The sequence below is a fragment of the Sceloporus undulatus genome, chromosome 2 (genome assembly GCF_019175285.1).
Source record: "Sceloporus undulatus isolate JIND9_A2432 ecotype Alabama chromosome 2, SceUnd_v1.1, whole genome shotgun sequence".
Classification (NCBI taxonomy): Eukaryota; Metazoa; Chordata; class Lepidosauria; order Squamata; family Phrynosomatidae; genus Sceloporus; species Sceloporus undulatus.
Genome location: NC_056523.1, coordinates 69,011,564 through 69,029,892, shown reverse-complemented (window position 1 = coordinate 69,029,892; position 18,329 = coordinate 69,011,564). Strand labels below are relative to the sequence as shown.

The 18,329-nt window shown below is 39.2% G+C and overlaps 1 protein-coding gene across 4 annotated transcripts in view; it reads right to left on the bottom strand.

Annotated features, from left to right (window-relative positions):
• Positions 1-6,390: 6,390 nt before the first annotated feature.
• Positions 6,391-18,329, bottom strand: part of RFT1 (RFT1 homolog) — a 32,575-nt gene continuing 20,636 nt past the window's right edge. For all 4 annotated transcript variants that reach the window (XM_042453343.1, XM_042453344.1, XM_042453346.1 and 1 more), the window contains 5 exons: positions 15,846-15,976; positions 13,505-13,649; positions 12,077-12,182; positions 9,538-9,787; positions 6,391-7,014 (listed from right to left, as the gene is read on the bottom strand). In XM_042453343.1, coding sequence (XP_042309277.1) covers positions 6,847-7,014; positions 9,538-9,787; positions 12,077-12,182; positions 13,505-13,649; positions 15,846-15,976 — 800 coding nt within the window. In that variant the 3' untranslated portion in view covers positions 6,391-6,846. The remainder of the gene's footprint in view (positions 7,015-9,537; positions 9,788-12,076; positions 12,183-13,504; positions 13,650-15,845; positions 15,977-18,329) is intronic.

The following is an 18,329-nucleotide window of genomic DNA, read 5'->3' as shown; positions in this document are numbered from 1 at the left end:
TTTGCCAGTTTCTTCCTCTGAAACATAGCCTACAGCACTTGATATTCATTGGTTGTCTCCCATCCAAGTACTAATCAGGGTTGACTACTTTGCTTCCAGAATCAGATGGGATCTAGTGGCCTTTGGCTGTTTGGAGTTAGTTAATTAAACTAGTTAATTAAGCTAATAAAATCCACAGGGTGTTTTAACCAACAGAACTGAGCCAGCATCATTCATCTTTCACAGAAAGAAGAACTGGAGGAATGTTTTGGATCCTAGACTATCACTCTTAATTTTCTGTATCTTTTAATGGATAATATGACCACACAAGTCTATAGTTCCAAATTCTACAGAACGGCCATGAATTCAGTACCCATTTGTTAATGCTCTACACACATCTTTTGAACTGATTGTCTATAACACCGGTCTTGAAGTCCCTGCACTGGCTGCCTATTAGTTTCTGGGCAAAGTACAAGGTGTTGGTGATTACCTTTAAAGCCCTACATGGCTTGGGCCCAGAGTACTTGAGGGAACGCCTTCTTCCCTATTGTCTGTCCCGCACATGAAGGTCCTCTGGAAGAAATCTACTACAGCCAAAAAAATCTAGGCTAACATCATTCTCCCAGAGGGCCTTTTCTATTACTGCTCCAAAACTATGGAAAGACCTGCCGGAGATCTGTCACATTCCCACTCTGACAGCTTTTAAGAAAGCACTCAAGATGGATCTCTTCCAGCAGGCCTTTCCAACTTAGATACCCTCCCCAGGTATAGAGATATTTGTCCCCTCATCTGTCTATTCTTCCCCGCCTATCTTTCTGCCTATTTGTGTGTGTGTGTGTGTTTAATGTCTTTAATGTTTTTATACTATTACTGTACTGTTTAATTCTGTTTTAGTACTGGGAATGGGTGGGGGTAGGTCTAGGGTTTAATTTTTTTAAAAAACTCTATTGCAATTTGATGTATTTTATTGTTGTAACCCGCCCGGATTCTTCGTGATTGGGCGGGCTTGAAATAAATCTTTGTTGTTGTTGTTGTTGCTGCTGTTGTCTTCAAACCAGTGAAAGTGCTGCAAGTGTGGAAGAGAACACCAGGCAATTGTGGGTTCTCTCCACCTACAAATTATAGGAAATAGGTTCACACACAACTTTTTATGTATGCGTGTTAGAAAAGGCTAGGTTTTAGTTAATTAAAGGTATGCATCAGTTATGAGTTCAGATCGCCAGGATTAAGGTTTTAAATATCAAGCTCATAGCAGTGGATCCTAACTAACACTCTGTTAGCAGGATTATTCCCTCCGCAGAGTTCAATTTAAGAGACACTGCCATCAGATTTGGTAAGGAAGCAGTTTTCATGATACTTCCTGATGAAGCCTTTGGACTCCTGAAAATCTTTTTCAGAGGGCTGGTAGAAGCTCTGGAACAGTATGGGGAAGGATACACAGGAAAAATTATTTCTGATATTGAGGGTGGGGACAATATATCATAATGCGGGGAGACAGGGTCAGCTATTCAAACAGCTTTTAAAACTTCTTCTCAACTGTTACCCAACAAAACAAGGCTAGAGTTTCCATAGCTAGTTTCAGAGTTATTAAGATCTTTTCCCATACACTAAAATTAATGGCATATCTCTTAATGACTTTCACAAAGCAGCATTTCCCTAATGTTTGCTGACACATATATAATGCTTCCAATTTGGGGGTGGCACACATTTTTCTACATAAAAACATTATATAGAAGCACACATACTCAATTAATTGCATAGGTACAGGTACAGCTCAGTCAATGCTGTCAATGTGTTCTCGCCGGCTCCCCTGAAGAGGACACCGCCTGCCCGTTTTCCACCTGGGCAGGAGCGGCCCAGAGGACTCTGTTTTGCCGCTGGAGCGGCGTTGCTCAAGGGGGAGGGTCTGTGGGAGCGGCCTCTTTAAGCCGGCTCACCGGCTCCCCTGCAGAGCTCTCCGCTCACGCCCCTATACCATCAGGGAGGAGTGCCAAGGACAATTGCCTGGTGCCACCGTTGTGGACTTTCTGGAGGGAGGGAGATTGAGGAGAGGGGTGTAGCTAGTATTGTCAGGAGTTTGTTGGACATGGTTTGTAATTGGCTTGGTGAGGGAGAGGGAGGTGCGGCTGTGTTAAGAGGGGCTCCCATTGGAGTAGTGTAGGGCAAGGGGAGATATAGCGGTAGGAGAGTGGAGTTGTATCGTAAGGGAAGGTGGGATTTTGATTTTTAATCTGTGATCTGTATTGTATTATATCTGTAATCGGATTTTCATTTTGTTTTGTAAACTGCCGTGATCATAGGAACGGCGGTATATAAATAAAATTTCAATCAATCAATCAATGTGTTTTACTTCTTTAACTGAAACTGTGGTTAAGTTAAAGAAAGAACAGAGATAGGTTCCTACATCATGAAAAAGAAGAGCAGTTCAACATATTTCATTGACTGTTTTATTCAAAACTAACAGTATCAATTTGTAAAATGAAACAACCATGTCTGTTAAGTCTTGCACAAGTAAACAAAAATATTTTGGACCTTCTAGAAACCATTTGAAGGATGCTTCCAAAATGCATCCAGGGATAACTTTTTCTTTCACCAGTTTCTGCTTTCCTTATTTTTTTTAAAAAAATTACAGTTTAATTTATAGAAGGGGAGGGCTACTGAGGCAAGTTTATCTGATTTCCTCTTTTCTCTCTGTATGCATGTTCTATTGGAGACTTGAATATATCTGCCTGTTGTAGACAAGCATAGATAGCTGTAGGAGGATCTGATACAGCAGAATCCTATTCTTTCCCAACTCAAGCTTTATTGTTTACTGCAAATATGCTGCTGCAAACTGATGTCAAGATGTATTTCTCTATCCCTCCTTCACCATCCTCCCAATGCCAAGTCACTAAAAAAAACCTTCCAACTACACAGAGGATGAGGAAGGGGGGGCTAGGGCTGCAAAAAGTGGAGAAAAAGGGTTTCTCTATCAAATGCATTGCTAACTGAGGTATGCCTATATTTATGTTAAATAATTCTATTTGTAATGCATCTCATGTTTCAGGTTTGTCTGTTTATTCTGATAAAAATGTTTTGGCTTTTGTTTGTTCCAGTTCTCCAGATATTCTCTCCGTTAGTTTATTACTACACTGTAATCCAAAAAGCTTTTTTTTTTTTTAATGTGAAGTCAAGGCTTTCATGGCTGGCATTCATAGTTTTTTGTGGGTTTTTCGGGCTATGTGGCCATGTTCGAGAAGAGTTTCTTCCTGACATTTCACCAGCATCTGTAGCTGGCATCTTCAGAGAATGCTTGGCTTTTTTAATTTGAAAATTGCTATGTGCAGATATGTCTCCATTTTAGCGCTTAAAATATAATATACATTTTAAAGTAATATCCCTCATTGCAGCCACATACCAAAATGTAAATTTTAAACAAGGAAAACTTCCCTGTGCTTGCTTACTTCATAGAATCATAGTTTGGAGTTTATTAATAGAATCATAGTATCACAGAATTGGAAGAGACCCCAAGGGCCATGCAATCAACCCCTTGCCATGCAGGAAGACACATTCAAAGCACCCCCAACAGATGGCCATCCATTTAAAAACCTTAAATGAAGATGAATCCACCACACTTCAAGGCAATGTATTCCACTGCCAAACAGCTCTTACCATCAGGAAATGCTTACTAATTGTTAGGTGGAATCTCTTTTCTTTTAGTTTGAATCCACTGCTCCACGTCCTAGTTTCTGGACCAGCAGAAAACAAGCTTGCTCCTTCTTCCATATGACAAATTTAAACATGGCTGTCATGTCACCTCTTAGCTGCCTCTTCTCCAGGCTAATCATATCCAGCTCCCTAAGATTCTCTTTATTTTAAGGCATGGTTTCCAAAACTTTCGCCAAGTTGGTTGCCCTCCTCTGGACGTGATACAGCTTGTCAACATCCTTCTTTAATTGTGGTGACCAGAACTGGACACAGTATTCAAGGTGAAGTCTGACCAAAGCAGAATAAAGTGGCACTATTACTTTCCTTGATCAAGACACTATATTCCTATTGATGCAGTTTAGAATTGCAGTGGCTTATTTAGTTGCCACACCATATTATTCACTTATGTTTAGCTTGTGGTCTCCTAATCTCTATAGCCCCTTCTCTTCTGCCCTCGCTCCTCTATATCTTTAATCTCTCTCTCTCTTTGGGTTCCTTCCCTTCTGACTTCAAACATGCTCTCGTTTCCCCAATTCTGAAGAAACCCTCTCTCGACCCCTCTTCTTTGTCTAGTTATCGTCCAATTTCTCTTCTTCCTTTTCTTTCTAAGGTCCTAGAACGGGTCGTTTATTCTCGCTGTATTAAGTTTCTTGAAGCCAACTCCATCCTAGACCCCTTCCAATCTGGCTTCCGCCCACGGCACTCTACAGAGACAGCCCTCACCAAGATCTCAAATGATCTCTTGCGGGCCAAGGCAAACGGCCTCTACTCTATTCTCATTCTTCTCGATTTGTCTGCAGCCTTTGACACTGTTGATCACTGTCTCCTGGTTGATTTACTTTCTGACCTTGGGTTCGCCGACTCTGCTCTCGACTGGTTTAAATCTTACTTGTCAGATAGATCTTTTGCAGTGGTCACGGGTGGTCAGACTTCATCCTCTGTTCCGCTATCTGTTGGAGTTCCCCAGGGCTCTGTCTTGGGTCCCCTTCTGTTCTCTCTATACACACTGTCTCTAGGTAAACTCATCAGTTCTTTTGGTTTCTCCTATCATCTGTACGCCGACGACACTCAGCTGTATCTCTCCACTCCTGACCTTTCGACGAGGCTTGAACAGCAAGTTTCTTCGTGTCTGACTGCCATCTCTCAATGGATGCGGCTTCGGCGCTTGAAGCTCAACATGTCTAAGACTGAGCTTCTCGTCTTTCCACCTAAACCCACCCTTCATTATTCCTTTTCTGTTTCTGTCGACGACACTTCTATTCAACCGGTTCATCAAGCCCGCAGTCTTGGCTTCATTTTTGACTCTTCTCTCTCATTTATTCCCCAGATCCAGGCCACCGCAAGACCTGTAGATTCTTTCTCCACAACATTGCCAAGATCCGTCCATTCCTCTCAATCTCTACTGCCAAGACTCTGGTCCATGCCCTTGTGGTTTCGCGACTAGATTATTGTAACCTCCTTCTAACAGGGCTTCCTCTTTCACACCTCCATCCTTTAATATCTGTCCAGTATTCAGCTGCCCGTATTGTCACATCCGCTCGCCGCTTTGACCATGTTTCTCCTCTTTTATCCTCCCTTCATTGGCTCCCCTTCCCCTTCCGCATCCGGTACAAGCTTTTGTTACTGACTTTCAAAGCCCTCCATGGTTTGGCCCCTCCTTACTTATCTGACCTTCTTTCTCCTTACATTCCTACTCGCACCCTCCGCTCTGGTAGTCAGGGTCTCCTGTCACAGTGTAGGACTACCACTGCCCCCTCCCGAATTCGTCCCTTCTCGCTTGCTGCCCCTTACTCCTGGAACCTTCTTCCCCCACATGCACACCTCATCACTTCTCTACCCAGTTTCAAAACTGAATTAAAGACTATATTGTTTAGAGAAGCATTCCCAGAGGTGAGCCCCTCTCTGACCCAGGAAGCCTCCTTCTAACTATCCATCAAGAAGCCATGCCCTTCCTCCAGTCCATCTGCCTTGGTCCAGGCCTCGGAGGTGGAGAAGATCTGCTGGACCTGATCCTATTCCCCACCACCACTCCCCTCTCCTTTTGTGTCGTGTCTTCTTAGATTGTAAGCCTGAGGGCAGGGAACCGTCTGACTAAAACATTTATGTACAGCGCTGTGTAAACTTACAGCGCTTTATAAATAAAGGTTAATAATAAAACTCCTAGATATGTTTTGAATGACCTGTTGTCAAGCAAAGTGTTGCCCATCCTATATCTCTGCATTTCATTTTTACTGCCCAAGTGTAGTACCCAACATTTCTTCCTGTTATAATTCATTTTGTTAGTTTTGGCCCAGTTTCCCAATCTGTTAAAGTCATTTTGAATTCTGATCCTGTCTTGTGAAATATTCTGTTCTAGCTGTTTTATTAATTATTATAGGCAGTGGATGATACCCAATTAAGAGATTCCCTCAGCTAGACAGTGAAGAGGCAATTTTCATTCCCTTCTTCAGCCCCCTCCTGCCACTCCCCCACAAACATAGTTACAGTATGCTGTCAAAATCTGTTACAAATTGGAGGGAGATTCTGTAGAAAAGACTCGGGGTACAGCGGGAGATGAGGGGAAAGGCCCAAGAAGATGTCTATTCACACAATACTGGATGTTGTCCAATACTGATAATATATATGGAGACAGATTATCTACTTTACTTCAAAGCTGCCTCTATGAAGAAAACCCCCTAAAGGCTGAAACATTACAAACTGCAGTGATTCCAAAATAAGCCATAATCCAACAAACAATTTTGTTTTAATAAAATACTTTTTTGGAGAAACTGCCTGTCTAGTTCTGTCTGACTGGAAATAAAATTGGGAGCAAACAATTTAATAGGTGTCAGTTTCAAAAATTAGTTGATGGGAACCTTCAGTCTCATATTAATATTCACTAGCCCCTGCCACAAGTAAATTATGGTTACTTCATTAATGTAAATGTTATGCATAATCAGCAGTCCTGTAGACCTTACTTACATGTGTACAAAATAACCCTTGCTGGCATAGATAGGGAGTTTGAAGTGAACTTGTTGGTTTAAATTATTTGATCTGAGAACCTCACTACATTATCACTATATATATTCATTAACTGCATTAGGAGTTACATTAGCATTCTTACATCTTTAATCTGTACACTGATTTTCCATGTTAAGTATAAATAGTCTGTAGCAAACATATACATCCATGGGCACATGATTATTTCAGTCCTTCTTTGGAATATCTTGATAAAACGTGCGTTCTGACAAAATAGATCAGCTTGGTTTCTGTAAAAAATACAGCAGCAAGTGTGGCTATAAAGCAGACAGCTCCCACACCAACGTGAATTAACCTTGCTATCCACCCATTATCACAGCACAGGAACACCTGCAAATAAAGCAAACTTCTGTTATTATTTATTTCTAGTATTTATGTATTACTCTCAACCTTCCATGATTACTAAAGTGGTGCACAGATTTTTAAAAAATTCCAAAGCCCCACAGTTATAATAGTTCCCAACCTGGTTCTAAGGAACAAAGACCCAAATATATGGGGAACAATATATATTTGGAACAATAAATTATTGGCTTCAAGAAGCTCATTAGGAATGGAGCCTGACTCGCCCTTGGGAGAGAGTGTCACAACTGAGGTGCTGCCACAAAGAAAGCCTTGCTTTGCCTACTCACCAACTTAGAGCATATCCATATTGCAGAAATAAATTACAGCTTGTCACCACTTTAACTGACATTACTCTATCTACATAATCCTGGGATTTGTGGTTTGGGAAGGCACCAGCCCTCTGTGACAGACCAGGCTGAACATCTCACCAAATTACTAATCTCAGGATTCCTCAGGAATCCTGCTTTGTGTGGAAGAGTTGCTAGCCTGTCAGGGTAGTGGGGCACACAGTAGGTTTTGAAATTCTAGGCAGGTTGCAAGGGGAGGTGGTGATTTTTCATAAATAAAAGGGACCTGATGTTTCTCTCCACAGTAATACTCAACTTTTTTCACTAATCCTGTTCTTAACTATGTCCCTGCAGCCATACTGCCATAGAACATAGCTTCATATACAAGCTAACGTTAGTATGGAAAGTGTTTTTAGTATCAGTTCCCATTTGGGAGGTGAAATTTGGTCAGCCTACTGTCCTACATATCTTCAGTGTTAAAAGAGTTGAAGAAAACAAATTGGAGACTGAGGAATTTCACACTTAAGGAAAGTAGGGAAAAAGTTTTGTTTGGAGCATTTCAGATAGTTTTAAATGTAAGCAATCTGTATATTGTTGGGGATGTTTTCTGTTATTCTTACTATTTCTTTAAAAATGTATTATGCAAATAAGGAAATAAAGTTACAGAGTTAATATACAAAGTTAATTTTCCACACGACTATTTTATAGCTACATGCATATCTTATATAGTTATTTGTAAACAATCTGAATACATGTTGTCGCCAAAAATTACATTTTTCAGGTTTGCTAATTAAAACTACTTAATGTTTTATTTAATCATAAGAACTAAAGACATTTGGCTTTTCCCTGTATAAACCTGATAAATCTAATGCAACAGCAGTCTGAAACTTGTACAGTTAATTGTTGTTCTGTGCTTCCAAGTCATTTCTGACTTATTGTGACCCTATCATGTGGTTTTCTTGGCAGAATTTGTTCAGAGGGTGTTTGCCCTTGCCTTCCTCTGACCCTGAGAGAGTGTGATTTGCCCAAAGTCACCCAGTGGCTTTCCATGGACAAGCAGGGATTTGAACCCTGGTCTCCCAGTGTCTTAGTCAAAGACTCAAACCACTATGGCTCTCCTATACAGATATAATGAGACGTAAATACACACCAGCAGAGTTACACTAAATCAGACTGTTGTGTTACTTGTACTACCTTACTTTGAAATGGACATTGTTTTCCTGCATTCAGCTATTGCACCACAATACTCTTTCCAGTCAAAAGGAGAACATGTAGAGGGAAAAAGGAAGGAGGGAGAGGGGAAAGGAAAGCACTGTTTGAAAAGTTACAGTGAAACAAACAAACAAACAGCACAGGAAAGGAAAAAGAAAATGGAAAAGAAGCTAAAGTACAACAACAGCAAGGCCCATAAATACATGAAAAATAACTTCCAAGACAAGTAATTATATGCAGGACTGAAGGTCTGTAAAAGAACGAAGAGGGAAATGAAAGGGACAGATCATAGAACAGGAAGAAGCATTTAAAGAAAAGGAAAGCTGAACAGTAGATGTACATTAGAAATCAAGGTAGAAATGCAGTGAAGTGAAGACATGAAGTCACTTGAATTAACCCCAAGTGACTGTGTAACATGTTCCTAAAGTCACAGATGTCATTACCAGGGCCATGGTATCAGAGAGGCTACAGAGAACCAGACCTTTATGTTGTCAAAAGGAGTGACATTGGACACAGCTGACATTACAGCTGGGACAAAAGGATTTGGACTTTATTTTATTGCTTTGTGGACTAGCACTGTCTACACCAGCTTTCTGACTTCTTATTGTTATTAGTAGTATTATTGTTCCTATTATCAATACTAATGTTATTAAGATAGTTCTCATTACAGCATGCTCCTACTATTATGTTACTATTTGTAATGATGAAACAATAACAATTTAACTTTTATTTGAAATACATACTTACCACTATAAACCAGCAGGGCCGTCTGTGCATTCAGAAAGTTGGGTTGTGCAGGGATGACATTTACACCAGGAAAAGTTGCCACAAACATAATACCATATGCACAACTGTATTTACATTTTTGTGTGATTTCACAGAAAGTATAACTACTTATGCAACTGTTCTTACACTAGCAGACTGCCCCAAGAAGTTCCTGGTGAAAAGAATATTTTAGCAATCTATTCCAATAGAGTGAAAGCAAAATTTGAAGAATGGCAGCATCACTCACCTCTGACACACCTGTGGTGATTCCACTAATGACATAAACCACAGTAAGTAATGGCGAAATAAGAAGGCCTTTTAGAGGTCTGTAAGGACTTTCTTCAAAATATCTGTAGATGTAATGGATGCTGTGTGCTATTCGAATCCCCATGTTGAAGCAGTTTGCAAAAATAAAACCTATGCTGCCTTGCCAATGGGTCAAGAAATAGGACATGCACAAAAATATAAAGGACAAAGCTAGCATGACAACGTTGTACCTAAAAAGCAAAGAGAAATCCAAGAAAACTATTTCAATATTACAATCAAAATTACAATCAAATTTCTAAATTGGTGGTGGGAGGAAGGCAAAGTCTTTTGCAACAGTATTAACAGCAAACCTAAGTCTGGTTATGTATGTGTAATTCCTTGTGGTCAGTGATTATCAGATTAATTATTATCCAGCAATCAAAATCTCTTCTCAGCCATCAACTCAATGGATGGCCATACCTAAGAGGAATGTGTCTGTGTGGATGTCTTTGAGGCATCTAGTAACTTAGGATGATGAATTTCTTAGGATTTTCTTAGACAAGGAATACGCACAGGTGATTTTGCCAGTTTGATCCTCTGAAATATAACCTACAGTGCCTAGTATTCATAGGTGGTCTCCCATCCAAGTAATAATCAGAAGTGATCCTGCTTAGCTTCTAAGATCAGATGGAATCTGGTGCCTTTAAGTTATTTAGATGGATCATACTTATGATACTACAGTGCACCGTCATAAACGGGTGCATTATATGCTGCTTTCAGCTTACTCTGAAGCCGCGTGACAAAAAATGAATGGTGCATGTGCCTGCAGTGCACGCATTACCACGCTGCGAGCACGAGACCCATTATATTGAATGGGGTTTGAGCATACGTATTTTTCGCCTTATGCAAGGGGAGTCTGGAATAGCTAAGTTCTAGTTCTCAGATGAATAGCTGCTACATTTTTGAGATCATCATTTATCAGTGAGATTATATATGCCAATTAGAGCACCTGGTCTTAAAACATAATGGAGTATGTAAACAGAACTGGAGTCTTAAATAATTGTCAATATTTATTTTTCCATTTCATGAATATCAGCTTACAATAATATCTGTTTATGTTTCAAGAATAAAAATATTTTAAAATATTAAAATATGGACTCTCCCTCCTTACATACCTTTAATTTACAGAAATGTTTACCATGGTAAATAAAAACTTAACATATTATCCTAAGTTTTCTTTCAAAAGAATTTGTATCATCAACATACTGTGTCTTCAGTTCAGAGAGGCATATGCATACAGAAAATGTGAGCTAATAACTAATTCATGAAAAGGAGAATTAATTCAACACTATACTGATCTTAGAGCAGAAGGCTGTAATGAGCATCTTCAAGGATGCTGTCTTTCACCAGAGGATATCTTTACTGATGCTGGGGTTTCAAATTAATCACATCTTACAAATCCACCTTAAAGGGATCATATACTTGGCAAAAAACATAGCTGAAATAAAGTAGTAACTAAGCATCTTTCTCAATGGCACAGTGACAACAGCTGGCACAGCACACTGTATTATCCCAAATATTTAACTCAAAGCAGCACGGAGTTTAACATTTGTTTTTAGCAGTGAAAGAGTTCCATAAACTTTGATTGTGATGAGTGGTGTGGCCACCTGCATCTGCTTCAGCTACTGTAGTACAAAGACATCCTAAGCTCAACAGTGGATCTTGTTCAGGGTACATCCATGACAACTAGAGTGTACTTGGCATTTACAGCTGCTCAACAGCAAAAATGCAAAACAGGTGCACTGAAGAAACGGGTCAAGGGCTCACTTGAAAGGCTTATAGCTTTTTGACTGTTCTCTAGTTACCATCACTGCATGATACATAATTGTGTTAGAGCATAATTACCATGGGATGGCATCAGTGGCAATTACTACTGTGTCACCTGCAGGACTGGGGTTAGATCATAGACATGGGAGAAAGACACCAGTCATGCTGTGCATACTGATCCACTGACAGGTTGCTGATCTTAGGACATTAAGGCAGACACCACATTTTTCAAGGTTAATCCCCATACTCAAACTGTTGTGTTTTACCTAGCATTATACTCTACAAAGATAATGTATACCAGAGAGGCCTCTGCAGTGTGTGTCTCTTTGGAATCCTTACTAGTCAAGCCACAAAGGGTATCAAGGATAGTGGTTAGATTTTGCTCCTTCTGGGACATTCTCCCCCATGGGTAAATAATAGTGGCTATGTTCTTCATCACTTTTTATACATTTTCTGCATTATTTTATAAACTGTCATTACAGACTTAATCCATTCTGCTGATATTCCATCAGGACTTTGCATTTTAGCATTTGCCAACTTGGTATGATACCTTCAGAATAATGAGAATGGCCTAATCCATTCATGGGTAGAAAAGTATCACTACTGTGAAGAAACCAGATGAGTATTAATAACTCTATCTTATGCAAAGCAAATAATGTGAAGAGAATAAGAGGAAAGCTACATTATCACTTACTTTGATTGTATTAACCTACCTATCTACTTCTTCTTTGCACATTGAAGCAAAAGTAAAACATTCTGTTACACCATTTACAGCAATCAGCAAGACATATAAACTATAACAACGCAGGAGGCTTGGACCTGCAAAAATATTTTGACAAATAGGTTAATAAAACTGAAAACTCTCATTACTGAACTTTGAGTAATATCACTCATACAAATAAGAATGATGTTAATAAATTATAACACTATTGCACACTGTCACTTGCAGTATATGGTATTAGGGGAGAAAAATATTCCCTTTGCTAAGTGAACAATAAGATACACACAGTTTACTCACTTCTATACTTCAAGGCACACAAACACACACATACACCTTACATTTCACAGTTATTGGTAATGCCACTTTCTTAGCTTCTGCAATTGCCAGAGAATGTTTCATGGTAGAAACAGAAAAACTGTGCAACACTGAAGACCATCAGACGCCTACGATGAGGCAGATGGCTGCCACTAATCTACATATCATTAACCAAATTTATACATCATTTCTATGAACATGACAGATGCCAAAGTACAGTTGACTGACACATTGTACTTATTCCAAAATTAATTTCAAATGAAAATATTGAGTCAGCCCTTTAAAAACAACCTTCATAAGTATGTAATATATCCAATATTACCTCAGTCAACAAGATCAGTAAGACATCTTGTTCATGGCACAGAAATAAGATGGGCAATACCAGTCCTTACTAGTTTGTATTGTTACACAGTTTTACCATTCAAAAAAACTTCTTTTTAAAAAAACATTATTGCAAGTTTGCTGATGCAATTCAATCTTATGCACATTTACTTAGAAGTACCCCCTCACACTGGGTAGAATAGGAACGTAACCTTAATAAAATGGATGTAGTTGCTGCGTATCTATTTCCAATTAGCACTATTTTACTGATAATTTTTAAGACCACAAAACAATCTACACACTAGAAAGTCTAAGAAATTAACAAGAAAATTAACATTACACAAGGATGTTTCTCTATTATTCCAAAATAAAACATACTCCACAAAAACAATGTTATCTCTTGTAAAAGACCTTTGAAGGATTATAGTACCGTAATAATTATTATCTTAAAAAGGATTTAATACCAAGAAAAAATAACTAACACTATTATAAAGAGAATCACTACTTCTCCCTATAGTAGCTCAAAGCAATGTATTCATACAATTTAGTCAACCAATTTTCACTATTACTCTGTAACACCCAAAATGCATTACATTTTCAATGAACAAAAGAAAAATGCATTTTTACTCTACTCAAATGATGGGACATCCAGTTTGAATGTGTCAAGTATTCTGTGACAGTTTTTCTGTGTAGATAGTATTTTCAGACAATGAAAAGCAGAGGAGGCTTTCGGAAAATAATTCTCTATTTATGAATCTAGTTTCAGAACAATATCAATCATTACCTGATCCTACACTGAGCATTGAACCTCCATAAAAATCCAGTGCCAACTGAGAATATGCATAGCCAAAAACTGTAATGGTTAGGCCAATCAGAAGCACTAGTTTTAATAGTGACTCTAATACAGCTGCTGCCATGGAGATATCATCCTTAAAAAAAAAAGAAGTGAATTAATTTTAGAGATGCAACCAAACAATACTGTATCCCTTAAATTATAGCAACAAATTTATAAAGTTATTAATTCGATTTTACAATCCACTATTTTTAACTTGCTAGTTACAGGCAAATTATAATAATTAAACAGCACCTACATTTATAGCTTGTGCTGAAATTTCTAGACATAAGCAATTAATTTGTACAAATCCCTTCATGAACCAAAACATCAGGAAATCCATGAAAATCTGCTAACCATGTTGACAGAATTAGCCTCGACAGCATCAGAGGAAAGCAATAACACTGGGTATCAAGAAAAACAGCATAATATTATATTCCTTTTGATGCCTGAAGCAAACCAACAGCTCTTGAAGTACAAGATCATAATGCATAACATAATATACAAGGACAATCCAAAGAATAAAGCTATATTTAATGAGAAAAGTTAAAGTCACCCTATATTCATTCTACATTGAACCTAGTATTTTATTTACCTCCATGAAAGATATGTCATGAAAAGCAGCTTTAGCTGCTACACAAAAAAATATACACAATGCCTGTGCAGAAGCTAACTATGAGAGCCAGTGCACTGGGATCTTGCCATCTGAGGCTTCTGCCTCCAACAAAAGTAAAGCAATTCTTTCTAAAATTGGAACTGATTTGCATGCTTTACCTCTACACCACCTAAAGTTTTCCTGATGCAAAACATGAAGACTTCTTGAGAAATTCAGTGTTCTCTACCTACATAGGAGCCTGTGGCTTCACAAAGGAAGGAGATATGCTGGATTTCAAGGAAACATCTTCTTTGAATTGCAAATGAAATGGATATTTAATTTCCTTGACTTTGAAAATCTACCAGTGACCGCATGGCAAAAGGCAGAGGTGCCAGCCTGCAGATAGCCCTCTTTACCATCTGAACTAAGACCAAAAACAGAAAATGCAGGCCTATGACTAACATCTTCAATTTTTTTTCTCCTGTTTGCCTGATGAAGAAGCCAGTGTGACTTCAAAAGCTTGCAACATGTAATTGTGCATTTTGGTTGGCCTAATAAGGATATCATTGTTTGGATGTTATGGAGCAAAACAGACCAGCTCTAAATGCCAGCTTGCCAGTGGCTTGGGGGGCGTGGTGTTTAGATGCCACATGCCCCTAAGACATGGGCCAGCTTCTGAACACTCTGGCAGCATGGCATTTACATTCTGCACACTGTAAAGCTGCAGCGGAGTGGGGAAAATTGGCTTTTTGCCAGTACAAAAATGAGCAGCAATTTGCCGCTTCTTTCTGGGCTGGCAAAAAGGCGGATTGGCGCCATAGCGTGTGGTTGCTGCGGTCCCAATCCGGCTTTCTCAGGGGCAGCTTCAAGCCAACCCTTTGGGGTGGTCTGTTCCTGTTCCTTCAAACATATTCTCAAAAGCAAGTCCCATTGATTTCAATGAAATTTACTGTTAAGTATATATTCTAAGGTAGGGGTGCCCAAAGTGCAGCCCATGGGTCACATGCTACCCCCCAGGGCTGTTTTTATGGTTCTCAAGGAATCAAAAATATTTTTGCTCCAGTATGCCTCCCCAAATGCACTCAGGGCATCTGGGGGACATTTCCACAATGCCTGGAGGCTCCCTGGGTTATTTACCTCTTAGGGGTCAATAACATTTTTTTTCAATAATTTTAAAAAATTGCCCTGAAATGCTCCAAACTGTTCACTGGGGGTATGAAAATTATTTCATACTTCAGGAGGCATTAGAGAACCATTCTGGAGTGGAGTAGGTGTGACCTAACAAGGTTCCCATGGGGGGTAATGAAGCCCACCTAGCCTTCCTCAGTTGCCTACCCCTGCTCTAAACACTGCAAACAAAACCCACCTTGAAATCAGAAACCACAACAAAAGTTATCAGAGTTTTATAAATTTCTTATGTATGCCTTTTGTAACATAAACTCTACTCATGACCTCTTACAAAAATATATCAAAAATAAAACAGCCATAATACAGTTTTCTTCTTTTCACAGACAAAAATAGCTATACAACGAGGCTGTACTTTTCCCCTTAATTATATTTTCCAACTTGTTATATTCCTATAATTTTAATTGTAATACCAATGCAAGGTCACTCATAAATAGCTGAAATAAATAGATGTTTTTTATTTTTATTTTAAATGTAAATTTTCAGTCTACTGCCTAATAAGACTATATTTACCTGTTTCTGTAGCTTGATATCTTTCCCTCGTTCCAGAACCTTAGCAAAGTAAATATAAAAACTCTCCTCAATTGGCAAAAATATAAATCGTGCTGTCAGAGAACCGAGGTTATTCACTATATCATATACACCTTTATAAATAAAAAGAAAAATAAAGTATTCTCATTACTGCTTTTCAAATTAAAGTATGCTCATTACTGACAGTAGTAAGAATAGTGTGTATCTTACAATTCAGTAAATTATACTACCTCTTCTCAAAAACACTTTTTCAATGTTACAATTTTATCAACAATATCAATAAAAACTGCAAATGTCATAACACAGTTATAAGGTCTATAAATGTATAAACTCTACAGTGTTCATGATTAATCAAAGATTCGGTGACTAAAAATATTAATTAAAAAGCTGTGTTTTACAATGAGTAGGCAATGATCAGCACATCTTTTACACCAATAAACAAAACAAAAAACAACAGAAAATGGTGAACCATTTTTTAAAAATTCCAAATATAATAAAATATCGCTGTGCAAATTTGATACAAAATAAGACTGCTTTTTTATATTTATAGCTATCCATCTATCAAATGCTGTAAATACTCATGTACAAGTCAACCTCATGTATAAGTTGAGGGAAAGTTTTGGGGCCAAAATTTTGGATTTTGATATGACCTGTGGATAAGTTGAGAATAAATCATAGAATCATAGAGTTGGAAGAGACCACAAGGGCCATCCAGTCCAACCCCCTGCCATGCAGGAAATCTCAATCAAAGCATCCACGACAGATGGATGCTGTCGAACAGCCCTTACTGTCAGAAAGTTCCTCCTAATGTTGAGGTGATTTCTCTTTTCTTGTATCCTTGCATCCATTGATCTGGGTCCTAGTCTCTGCAGCAGCAGAAAACAAGCTAGCTCCCTCCTCAATATGACATCCCTTCAAGTATTTAAATAGGGCTATCATGGAATGCACTCCCTCGGAGGGTGATAGAGTCTCCTTCCTTGGAGGTCTTTAAACAGAGGCTGGATGGCCATCTGTCAGGGATGCTTTGATTTGGATTTCCTGCATGGCAGGGGGTTGGACTGGATGGCCCTAGTGGTCTCTTCCAACTCTATGATTCTATGATTCTATGATCATATCACCTCTTAACCTTCTCTTCTCCAGGCTAAATATCCCCAGCTCCCTAAGTCATTCCTCATAGGGCATGGTTTCCAGACCCTTCACCATTTTAGTTGCCCTCCTTTAGTCACCTCTAAAACTTAGAGGCAAGTAACAAATAAAATAAAAATAAAAAAAATATTTTTATCCTGCTTTTTCCCAAGCAATGAAAGTGGCATACAACAGGCTAAAATATATCCATATATACATAGTATCCCCCCCCACCTTAAAACAGGATGAAACAGTATAAGACTAAAACTAACATTTTAAAATCCAAACAATGACCATGGGCAGAGTTCGATAAATGGGGAAGTCTTTTTCGTGGCCAAGTATTTTATTCCGGGAAGGCCTGCCAGAAGGACATAAAGAACAAAGCAAAGGCATCAGTGAAGTGCCAGTCACCACACACACACTCCTGTGCACACCTCCTTGCAAAGGGAATGGGTCTTTTGCATTACTCTGGCAAAGGAGGAACACATACACACATACACCCACACACACATGCACCCTTCTTGCAAAGGAAGTGGGTCTTATGAATCTCTCTTGCAAAGCAGGGGGACACTCACACCCTCTCTTCTTGGCTGAGCAGCAGCTATTAAAGTAAGGAGAATGGGGTACTGGGCAGCACTTCTTTTAGGACCTTTCAGAGCAATATTACCGTATTGACTAGTATATAAGTCGACCCTGGGGTCAGTTTTTTGGCATAAATTTTTTGACTTAGAGATGAGCATATATGATAACCAATGATATACTGCACCCGCATTATACGCGGGCGCAGTGTCAGAAGAAGCTTCTAATGGGGCTTGAGCATACGCATTTTTTCCCTTATGCAGGGGAGAAGGGAATGGATCCCCTGCGTAAGGGAAGGGTGGATTGTAGTATGTGCTATTTTCCTAATAGAGGGGTGAAACAGACTGCACAAAAAGGGCAGACTGAGTCTACCCTGGCACCGTTCGCCACAGCACCACAGCAACCACGTGCCACAGGCCCAGTCCGGAGCCGGACCAAATAGGAGCAGAAAAGATCCACTTCTATTTGGACCAGTAAAAAAGCTGCCTTAGGTCGCCCCACCGCAACCCCAGGGCGGCTTCAAACTGCTCGGGGGCATGCAGTGTCAAAACACCACATCCCCAGAGCAGCTGGGGAACGGTTGTGTGACTTTGGGGTTTGCAGCATCAAAATACCATGCCCCCAAGCCTCCCAGAAGCTGGCTTTTACAGCCAGTCTGTTCGGCCCCTAAATTTTCTAACTAAAGCTAAATCCACATTGCAGAAATAATCCAGTTTGGCACCACTTTAACTGTCTTGCCTCAATGCTATGGTATTCAAGGAT